Source organism: Filicampus tigris, chromosome 5, assembly GCF_054856515.1.
Source record: "Filicampus tigris isolate MCC_2025a chromosome 5, RoL_Ftig_1.0, whole genome shotgun sequence".
NCBI lineage: Eukaryota > Metazoa > Chordata > Actinopteri > Syngnathiformes > Syngnathidae > Filicampus > Filicampus tigris.
The window spans coordinates 5,247,895-5,259,845 of NC_141221.1; the positions used below are offsets into that span (position 1 = coordinate 5,247,895).

Genomic DNA, 11,951 nt, shown 5'->3' on the forward strand with positions numbered 1-11,951 from the left:
TAGAGTATGGGAGAATATCGGTTAACTGCAGGGTCAAGCCACACACATGGATGCTGCAAAAGCGTGCACGGTGGGATTCGGCACATCTCATGTCCGTCTGAGCGTCCACGCTTCAAGCATAACCCAAGTTTACGATTTGGTGCAAGCGCAATTAACATGTCTGCCATCTAGTGGTGAGTAGTATTACAACTTCAAACTTGTGGGGGTGTGGGACCGGACCGGGCCGGCCGGCGTATAGCGAAAATCTGTGTATAATTGATGGTCGTTGAAATGGAATTGTTTGATTTTTAATACACATTGAAACATGACATTTTTCAAAAATGATAAAACTATCAGCAAAATATGCTTTTTCCACAAAAAAAAAAACGGGTGTTTGCTTCCCTCCTCAAACCAAAACAAAAAAAAGCCATTGCTTTTTAAAATTGAAAAAAAAAAAAAAAAAAAAAAAACCATTTCCACAACTATCTAGGAAAAGTGAAGACACATATTTTTGGGTGAGGGCGGGGGTAACGGACCTTATGTGCTAGTTGCCCATCCCTGCTACGGAAGATGCCCAAACGTGAAAGTGAAAGAGTCTGCATTAAAGCACTTCATGATGCTGGATCCTCTCTTGTCTTTTGGACAGTTATTTACTAAATGTGTTTCCACGTGTTCCCGCTCAGCCCTTGCGCCAGTATGCTTCCCACCCCGGTGGACGACAGCCAAGGAGGGGTGGACTTGCTCTTCTCGTCACCCGTCCAGAGTCCCGCCAGGCTCCTGCGGGAGCTCCACGCCGACCCCGACATCCAGGCCCAGCTGGAGGCCGAGAGGGAGCGCGACCGGGCCTTCGAACGCACCCGGCTGGCAGCGAGAGGTTGCGGCCTCGGCGTCCTGAGCCTGCTGTCGTCCAACGCCCGGCTCAACGCCTGCGTGCTTAGCGTGGCTCGACTCATCGCCGCATTCACCGGCGTCCTGATGGTCACCGTGCCCACGCTGCTACTGTTGCTGGAGTCCGACCTGGATGTGTCCTTCCTGCACGAGATCCGCCAGACGCCGGAGTTCGAGCAGTTCCACTATGAGTACTACTGCCCCCTTCGCCGCTGGATCGTGTGCAAGTTCAGCATGGCCATGGAGAACCTGTGGTCGGACTGAACGTGGGACGGCAGAGCTCTTGGACCATGTGGCTAAAAGAGGGAAGGCATCACTTCAGGGAAAAAAAACAGATGCCCAAAAGTCTGTCTTATATGGATCCTCAGACATGACATGGGAGAAAAATACTCATTTGTGCCAACAAATTACATATGTGTGCACAACATAGAGTTAGAATAGAGTTCAATATTTTTCCCATGAGTAAGATGTAAACCTGGGTGAGAAAACAGGCCAAATGTCTAACGCAGATATGACAAGGGCGGAACAAAAAAAAAAAAAAAAAAAAAAAGTGTGGCCACAATCAACATGTAACATACATACAAAGTGCTAATTTGCGGCAACAATTTAAGTATAACGTGTGCACGATGTGCTAAATTATGACCACAAGTTAGGTATAACGTGCATAAATATTAATTTGTGGTCACAAATTAGGCAAAAACAAGTTGGGACGCCTGAGAAAGCAAATCGGCCCCATATGAAAAACAAGTTGTGGCCACAAATTCAGCGTGACATGTACACAAAATATTCATTTGTGGTTAAAAATTACGATAAGGTGTACACAAAATACTCATTTGTGACCTTGAATTAAGACCTTGAAATACAGACGCGAGTGTAATGTCATTCTCATGAACAAGTTGGCCGTCGAAGCAAACAAATGGAGCACAACTTCGCTAGAAACTGTCCTCTACTTCTACCCAGCCTTGGCAAGTCACGCAATACGTGTACAAGCATCATGTACTGTATTCAGGAAACATAAAATGTAAATGTAATCTGTTACAGTTACAGAAACGTAACCAGTTTACAAGTACAGCTGTGTAAAATGTGGATTATTTTGCAGGATTATGCCTCAGTCCTCGCCTGCCTCAAATTTTTTGGCCAAACAACCTTTCCAGGAGTGACTGGTCACAATATAGCTTCATTAACTGCTATTGATCATGCCATGTAAAGTTTTAGTTGGCCCACAAGTAAATGACACAGGTACTAGATATGCTTTGGTTTTAAAGCAGTCGGTTTCAAAAGTGACTCGAAGGGAATGAATGAAGTCTCTTTTGTTCATTTTAAATAATCTTTACAAAGCAATGTGTGAGCTGTCAAAATCATCTGGACTGCTTGATACCATGGAGGAGCGCTAAGCGCTATAGCAGGCTATCCCACAATTTAGCAGCATATTTGGTATTGGAGTAGTCCAAAAGTAATTACCAGTTATCAAGTTACATTATATTAAAATTATGGTACTTGGATTACATTACTAACCCAATTACCTTACATTTTTTAACAGGTAACTATTTACTGTATCAGAATACATTTTTAAATTTTTAAACATTTTTAATCCTCCCAACCCAGCTTCTACGTTTCTACAGAAGGTGCGCTACATTTGCTTGCCCAACTTTGGAAGAATTATATTAATATCGAAATACATTTTTGTGGCCAAAAATGAGCATTTTGTACTACATGGGCACAAATTTGTATTTTGCACATTGTACTGAATTTGTGGCCAAGAAATTGGCCTTCTGTGTGCACGTTATGTTAATGCCCCCCATACCCCTGTCATGTCTGGGTCTCTGTAGTCTTAAAATGTCATTCAAATCTATACCCAGTCTTAACTACTGTGGCATCATTGAGTCTTGAACGGCAAAACATCACAAAAAGATGCGATCACTTGTTAAGATTTACGATTGTAGCCAAGGAAAGAGGACAAAAAAAGTGCTGGCAAGAGGCAGAGGAGAGTCACAAAAAAGGAAAAGAAAAAAAAAACGCTGACAAGCTGATGCAACGACTTTTGTCTTGACTTTTGTTGTTTTATAACTCTTGCTTGATGAGCGCCCCAATTGGTCCCCTCGCATGTCAATCATTTGAGTGTGGGCGGCAGTTGCGCTAAAACGTAACACACTCTCCTAAGATGATACAGTAAGCAAACAAAAAAGACACATTGGTACACAAGTTGTTTTTAAGCTTTTGTACATTTTTAAGTGACACGGATCTTTCAGGAATTTTTCAGTCAGAGGATCTACTTTGATCTTATTTTGGAAAAAAAAAAATGTAAGTTTACAAAAGAAGAAAAGAAAAAAACGAGCAAATTTACCCACGTTTATTGGGGGCAGGGGGCATATTTTTTACTCCTTGACTCCTACAGCACAAATCGACGTCAAGTCTCTCTGTCAGACCATGTGATGTCGTTTCGGTAACAGGAGGGGGTGTACTTTGGTTGTGCTGACACAACAGGTCATGTCTTCACATTACATGGGAGGAGTGTTGAGATGCAGGAGAAAAAGAATGTAAGAGCGCGACGTTGGGTTTTTCCTAACTGAAGGGTTTGGACTAAGAGAGAAGAGATGGACGGGGGTTAATTAAGATGTGTGTCATGTCAGTGTCGTACGTTTCCTGTAATGTGTGTCGTAGAGGACGTTTTTGCCTGTAGCTCTTTTCCACAACACTGTGTCAAAACCTACCGAGCATCCCGTCTCCTTTTCAAATTCTCTCCATCCAAACAAAATCATAACCAAAAACACGTGGTGCTCTTGGTAGCTTCCATTCGAACTGTCCAGTTAGCTATTGTGATCAACTTCTCAGGAAACGGCATAAGCAGCTCCTGTTGATTGCACCTACTAGGCACACTTAGCACTTGGGCCAATTTGTCCTTTTTTACCATGCTCAAGCATGGTTACATGGTCTCCACTCATCCGTTACTGAACTGCATATCTGCAATTTTTGTTTGTCTTTGTGGCTCATCTCTGGTAATTAGGATTAAGGGAAGGAGTGTTCGGGACACTCTGACAGGAACAAAAATGATGCGAAAAAAAAGTTGCAATACCAAGAGAAAATAAATGTGGATTGTAAAGTAACAGAACAAAAGGAAAATACATTTTTGGCAGGAAAAAAAAGTCTTTGGGCCCTATTTTCGTAGACAGTCGCACGTGCGTTTGGTATAAAAACTGGCGCATTTTCACTTTCGTGCCAGGACAAATCTGGGAATTTGGCAAACCGCCAGAGCTGGGCATTCTGGCATATCCGCCCATGACGTACGCCCGTTTTGCTGACAGTTGACGAATGACAGGAAAAAATTTAAAATAGACGAACTAAGCATAGTCGCCCATGTATTTAATTCGTCTTTCGTCTTTAGTCTATTTTTCGCGGTGAGGCTTCGATGGCCGCAACGAGGAACAATAGTGGGTTGTTGTTGCTTGGGGGACCGATTTGAGTGTAGGACCAGGCCGTGAACAGGCTTCCATGGCGCAGAGAGTCACTGTGAGTCACTCTTTCTGTTCAAATGTTGGCCAGCGGGAAGTGGGGGGGGGTGCTATTGAAGTTTTTTACTGTGTGAATCGCTGATGGAAACCTGTTTAAAATGAGAGGCAGACCGGCCTATGATTGGTCGTTATCTGAGCAACTTCGATGTCATCTTCAGTAGACAGAAGTGACAAAATGGCCGCGCCCTGACCTAGCTAAAACGGGTAAATTTCTCAAACAGTCTATAATTAGCTTTATGTGACTAGAATGTCACTCGGTAGAGTGCAGACTTCTTCAAAAATGACATTTTCAGACCCTCTTTTACACTCTAATGTTTTTTTTTTGAAAAAATATATAAATAAATTGAATGGCTGGACTGTGAAAAGACAAGTAAATTCGCCAATGGCAGTGAATGACTTAAACAGAAATCTTCTCTAAACAACAAAAACGTTAAAAGTGAACAGCTCAGTAGTGCATTCCATTTTGACTCAGTTCTCTTGAAACCATTGATTTAATCTATCAATGATATATCCTGTATCTAATTCATAGAGCCCTGATCCAGATTTACCAGAATGTTGATACTTTTGCACAGTACCGTATATAACATGATGTGTATTTATTTCAAGCAAGTCTGTAGCTGATGCACTAGAACTGTCATAATTGTGAAGGCATTCGGTTGATACAAGCACTCCTTTGAAAGTCAGTACAAATGTTTCCTGCCTCATACGAATATGCATAACGACGCGTGTGGGTCCGACCCAGCATGCTTTATGCATACGTAGAAAATATGCAGCAACAAAGCATTTATTTTTCCTACTGAAAACCAACAGAAGGCCGGGCCATATCACTATCACAGCGTCTCCGTTGTCATAATATTAATTGCTGCCCTCAACATTGGAATTCTGAGCTAATTCTCAAATGGTTTCATCGATGTACAGGTCTTCATTTCTGTACTAAATCACTCACTGGTGTCACTTTTATAAGAGCCTGAAGACCTGCATGTCTTCCTTTTGTAAATATGATGTTAATCAATGTGGCAAAAAAAAAATGCAAAGAATATGAAATATGTCGCTCCTCTTTTTCTTGTAGGCTTGGGTGTCTTGACCATCATTAGAATGCATGAGACTTGATTTGTTTTGATCAAGACGGGCAAAGATAGCATTAGCTGAGACCTGGAAATTGACTAACTTAATGATTCTGTTTCAAATTTCAACTTAAACGATACAAAATTAATAACAAATATTTTTCAAAATGTCATAAAATCGCTGCGCTTTTGCTGCATCAAAAGCCAAATTTGAGGCTAATGGAGCATGCTAGCATGTTACCTAACAAGTGGCATATCCCACTTGTTTAAAACAAACGTGAATTATTAGCCGATTGTGATTAGCTTTGAGAATAATATACAAATAAACGTGAGTTTATAAAAGTGTTAGACAAATGCACGGTTATCAATGCACACTAGCAGGTTTGCTAGCACCATGTTCCTGCTCGTTTAAAATGAATCATTAGACGTTTCGGGATTTATCTTCGAGAAAAACGATCGGCCTACATGACGTCGCATTAGCTTAGCTTGTAAGTTAGCACTTACAGTACGCTAACAACAAAGGGGATCGCTCTTTTTAGCTCTTCGTTTCAGCTGTGTCACTTAAAAGTATTACGGTCACAAGAAGTTTTGATTTTTTGCATTTTAAATTTAAAAGTATATACACATATGCCAATTAGACACTTGTTGATGTCATATCCAAGGACAAATATTTTGGATTATTATTATTGGCAAAACTTTACAGCATTACATTGAAGCGTGTCCAATTATACATAAAAAAGAGTGAAATGTATTCTATTTGAACTCAGGTCTTTGCCAAGGATTGGGCATGGGGACTATTTGGAGGGAGGCATTTCGGAATTGTGTGAGCATGTAGCAGACAATTTTTCTTTCATCGTGTCCACTACCCTTGTGAGGATAAGCAGTTTGGATAATGGATGGATATCGTTTTTATTCTTTGATGTGACTCCAGGAGATTTTGTTTTGAAAGGTAACATCCACTGCACTCCCCCCACACCCCCCACCCGCCCCCCTCTGGGACAACCAAGCCTTATGAACTTTGTGAAGTGAAACAATTGGATGTTTGTATGTCATTCAGAAGAAACTATGTGTTGATTTCTATATGTTGATACTGCCACAATAAAGCTCCCTAATGTAACATATGCTGTGTCTTGATATAGAGCACCAGAAGTTATTTTCAGGAGAAAACACATACGTTACATATACGTTTTCTTTACTACCGTGATATCCATTGGATCTGGTGGGTCAATGCAACACTTGCCCTCTCATACAAAATGGCCCCTTTTTGAAGAAAGGAAATGGGACAGTTTTTTTTTTTTTTCAAACCAGGTAAAGCCAACACTCAAATTGACACTATGCCCAAAAAGTCCTAATGGAACAGAAATAGTCGACTTTTGCAAAGTCATCATCACATCAAATTGGTATGTAATCCTGAAATGGCTTACTGCTGTTTGGGGTCACTTCCAGGACACAGCGCCTTGTGTTTGCCCTGGTAATTAATTTCATACTCTGAGCCACAGATCCATGGCACTGCGAGTCATGAGTGTCATACTGGAGTGGAGGACGGTGGCTCTAATTAGCTTGTAAGTAAGAAAAAACCCCAAAATGGAATGTTTGAAAGGGCTGTATTTATATTGGTAACACGCAGTTCCAAACACTTTACACAACATAGTGTACTGTATATCAGCGCTGGGCATTCCGCCTATATCGGTAGAATAAAACACTAACGGAAGCCCATTTAAAATCATAGGTGGATCAGTGTCATGTAATGTGTCATAAATACACAAGGGCATGTACTGTACATACATGTCTTAAATATAGTATCACCAAAGTATGTCACTGTGCTTATGTGGACTCCAGATATGATTTTAATTCCATAGGCTGGACTCAAATGATAGGGTTTCAGCTATTTCACACGTAATACACGATCAAACGTTTGTGGAATATGAGGAATCTACTTGTTTTTAGCTAGCTCAGGGGGCGGCCATTTTGTCACTTCTGTCGACCGAAGATGACATCGAAGTTGCTCAGGGCTTAGATTTCGACCAATCATGGCTCAGCTTCAGACTACAAGTGAGCCCACATCAGAATTTTTCAAATCTTAAAAAAAAAAATCTGACATTTAACAGTTGTGGTTGTATTGTGTGCAGTCTGCTTAGGTAATGACATCTCAGAGCAACACACACATTAAGATTCTTTTCCATCACCAATCTAGAAAGAGGCAGAAATCTTGTGTGATCACTAATGATCTGTAAAGAATGGCATTTCTTTACCGTCGCTTCCTTGTTCATCAGTCAAGGTGCTGCTTTGACCGGCCACAATCCATTCACGTCAATGTTCACGGAGTCAAATGATTAAAGTGCATTTAGTTTCCCCCACACACATGAAGATTTTTAGTATAAATAAAGAACATACGTTTCATAATTTAAGATTGACGGCCTCCGCCCGTTTCTAACAAATCCGCTCTTAACACACATTAGACAGAGTGATAATCTTATGGGACAATCTTATAAGATACATAAGATAATTGGGCTTTTGACGTCCTTGGTCAGCAAGAGTCAAAATCAGGACAAAAACAGCCCAATTATCTTTATGTGTGTACCTGGTCTTAGATGGAGGATTCATAAGTCATACTACTAGCCAGCGTTACCCTTGGACCTTGCCAGAGGTCTGTGCTCTTCCAGGAGCTCCTGTTCGAAACATTTACTGTCTATGGGTGAACGTTGGGTAGTTATGTCACAGCCACATGGCATGTTCTCATGGCGTAAGCACATCCAATGTGCTGGCGAACCAACGCACCTCCCTGGACAAACATGTCGTCAGATAATTCTCAGACCACACATACCTGCAGCACAGTCCTCTTTGTGACCTCCTGCACAGTCCTCTCTGTGACCTCCTGCAGGGAAATGACACACACCTTTGTCAATGTTGTAAATGTAAAAATTGGCATATGCCATCATTGGAATGGAACACTGTCATGAATGGCGCAGCCCTTCTGTAGGTTTACTCATGCACTATAATGTCCCAATTGAATCACAAATTTGTATTAAAATGGTTCAGGTCCTACTTGGAGGAAATGAGTAAACTGTACAATAGATTTAAAAATTCGGCTACTGGTCTATCAATCACTGAATGGTTTGGGACCTGAATACATTAAAGAAATGCTGATTGAATAAATACCCAGTAGGGCTCTGAGATTTGCCGACTCGGGTCAATTAGTGGAGCCCAGAGTTCAAAGTAAACATGGTGAAGCTGCCTTTAGCTGTTATTCTGCACGCAAATGGAATAAGATGGCAACAGAAGTGAAGTCAGCAATGTGCGGTTTATGAGACAACTTGATTCATACAAATTCTGCATTGAATACAGAATCCATTTTGGTAACAGATCAAGTCGCCACCAGAGTCAGCGTTACTAACAATTATTATTATTTTTTTTTTTAAGTTAGGTTTTGCTCCAAACATGATGGTGCCCCATGAATTCTGCCTAGTAATAACTGATAATTTAGGGACAAGAGAAAAATCTTTGGCAATTTTGAGGCATTTGGGCTTGGGCCAAACATGATTGTACCCGGTGAATTGCGTCTTGCCATCTGTGGAGACATCATGTTTAAAAATAAGCAATTTCTCATATTTCCAAAAAAGCACATTAATGGTATTGCGTATGATAAACACTGCGTTAGTGGAAGGCAGGAGCAATGAAAGATTAAGAATTGATTACGACGAGAAGTCGCGAAGAGCCATGTCTTCTGTCACATTGGTTTGCCTGCAGGGTTTCTTAAAATTTCTTCTTCATGGACTTTTTTTTCATTGAAAGTTTTCACATCAGGAGTGTCCACATGTGATGAGCTAAGAAGAAGCACATGAGTGTGAGGGCCCATATAAAAAGTCAGCGCATCATCTTTTTTTGCCGTCTTGGGGTATTTTGAAAGAACACACATGGAGACTCCAGGACCCGCGGGACTGTTTTAAGTTAAACAAACAAACAAACATAAAGATGGCAACAGCATCGGCAAGAGCCTTGTCGGAACGTCGGCGGAGCTCGCTATTCCAGAGCCGCAATGAAGAGGATTGCGAAAAACCGACGAGGAGAGACTCGTCTTCCACTTTAACGGATGTCAGCGGAACATGTCGAGATCAGGAAGATGGAGTGGATAACGTTTGTCTCCAGCAAACCGTCAAAGCCAGGTCAGAGAATGTGATATTTAAAATGTAATAAATTCTGCTCAGCAACAAATGGCAACAGACAACGATTATGCAAAGTCCAATCTTTAAATTGATGTTTTGGAGGCAAACTTCTATTGTATTTTCTTCCTTTCCAATCCATACTTTGTTTAATACACACATACATGATATATTTGCAGAATTGAAATGTATTAATAATACATCTGTCCAGTGTTAATTTTGGATTGACTTCTTCGTACGGAATCCTCGTAACCATCACCCTTTACATATACATATACACACATATATATATATATATATATATATATATATATATATATATATATATATATATATATCCATCCGTCCATCCACCATATACAGTATATACAGTGGGTACAAAATGTACGGAGTCATTGCAGCCATTTGCCAAAATCAGAAAGGTTCATTTTATTTCTCATAAATGTACACTCAGCACCCCATCTTCACAGAAAAATACAGAAATTTAGAAATGTTTGTACATTCATTAAAAATGAGAAACTGAAATATCATATGGTCATAAGTATTCACGCCCTGATGCATTTTATTGAGTAGAAGCACCCTTTTGAGCTAGCACAGCCTGCAGTGAAAATGCAGTGAGTCTTCTTGGGAATGATGCAAAACGTTTTTCACATCTGGATTTGGGGATTTTCTGCCATTCTTCTTTGCAGATCCTCTCCAGTTCAGGTTGGATGGTGAACGGTGATGGACAGCCATTTTCAGGTCTCTTCAGAGATGCTCAAACGGGTTTAGGTCAGGGCTCTGGCTGGGCCAGTCAAGAACAGTCACAGAGTTGTTCTGAAACCACACGGTTGTTTTTTTTAGCTGTGTGCTTCGGGTCATTGTCCTGTTGAAAGGTGAACCTTCGGCCCAGTCTGAAGTCCTGAGCACTCTGGAAGAGGCTTTCCTCCAGGATATCTCTGTACTCATCTTTCCTTCAATTGCAACCAGTCGTCCTGTCCCTGCAGCTAAAAAACACCCTTGCAACATGATGCTCTCACCACCACGTTTCACTGTAGGGATTGTACTGGGCAGGTGATGAGCGGTGCCTGGGTTTCTCCACACATACCCCTTTGCTCAATCTTGGTCTCATCAGACCAGACAATCTTATTTCTCAGTCTGGGAGTCCTTCATGTGTTTTTCTGCAAACGCAATGCGGGCGAGGCTTCCGTCGGACCACTCTGCCATAAATCCCCAACTGCTGGAGGGCTGCAGTGATACTGTAGTTGACTTTGTGGAATTTTTTCCTATGTGCCCGCTGCATCTCTGGAGCTCAGCCACAGTGATCTTTGGGTTCTTTTTTACCTTCTCCCACGATTGCTCAGTTTGGCTGGACGGCCAGGTCTCGGAAGAGTTGTGGTCGTCCCAAACGTCTTCCATTTGAGGATTATGGAGGCTGTGCTCTTAGGAACCTTGAGTACTGTAGAAATTCTTTTGTAACCTTGGCCAGATCTGTGCCTTGCTACAACTCTGTCTCTGATTACCTTAGACCAGGGGTCACCAACTCTGGTCCTCGAGGGCCCCTGTCATGCAGGTTTTCCATCACTCAGCTCATCACAGCAAGCTCTTGAGATGCCTGATAACGATCCTGATCATTTTAACAGGTGTGTTACAGCAGGGAGAGATTGAAAACCTGCAGGACAGGTGCCCTCGAGGACCAAAGTTGGTGACCCCTGCCCTTAGACAGTTCCTTCAACGTCATGATTCTCATTTTCTCTGACATGCACTGTGAGCTGAAAAGTCTTATATAGACCTTCCCGAATCAAGTCCAATCAGTTTAAATAAACACATCTGGACTCCAATAAAGGAGCAGAACCATCTCAAGGATGATCAGAAGAAATGGCTAGCATGTGAGTTAAATATGAAGTTTTTTTGCAAAGTGTCTGAATACTTAGAACCATATTTCTGAGTGAATATTTCTGTGCTGAGTGTACATTAATGAGAAATGAAATGAACTTTTTTGGATTTTGGCAAATGGCTGCAATGACACAAAGTGAAAAATTTCAAGGCGTCTGAATACTTTCCGTATCCACTGTACATATGCTATACATGTTGTACAAATGTTGATTTTTCTCAGTAGGCACCTTTTGCCCAGATAAGAGCTTTGCATATCTTGGTATTTTCTCAGTCAGTTTTATGATGCGGATGATGCTTTAAGACCTGAAATGACTTTCAGTTCATAGCTGTGCATTAGCAAGCGTTAATGACAATTCAACATTTTTTATGGAAAATATTCAACAGCAGTAACCCCCCCAAGCTGAGTGAATGGCTTTTGCAGATACCAAGAGCAACATCTGACATCTCTGTTCAGAAGAGCGCAATATTGAGAACAG

The 11,951-nt window shown here is 41.3% G+C and overlaps 1 protein-coding gene across 2 annotated transcripts in view; it reads left to right on the top strand.

The window, feature by feature from the left end:
- frmd3 (FERM domain containing 3) overlaps nt 1-6,539 on the top strand; it is a 52,611-nt gene extending 46,072 nt beyond the window's left edge. For both annotated transcript variants that reach the window (XM_086030267.1, XM_086030266.1), the window contains one exon: nt 663-6,539. In XM_086030267.1, the coding sequence (XP_085886393.1) occupies nt 663-1,131 (469 nt within the window). In that variant the 3' untranslated portion in view covers nt 1,132-6,539. The remainder of the gene's footprint in view (nt 1-662) is intronic.
- The last annotated feature ends 5,412 nt before the right edge of the window (nt 6,540-11,951 follow it).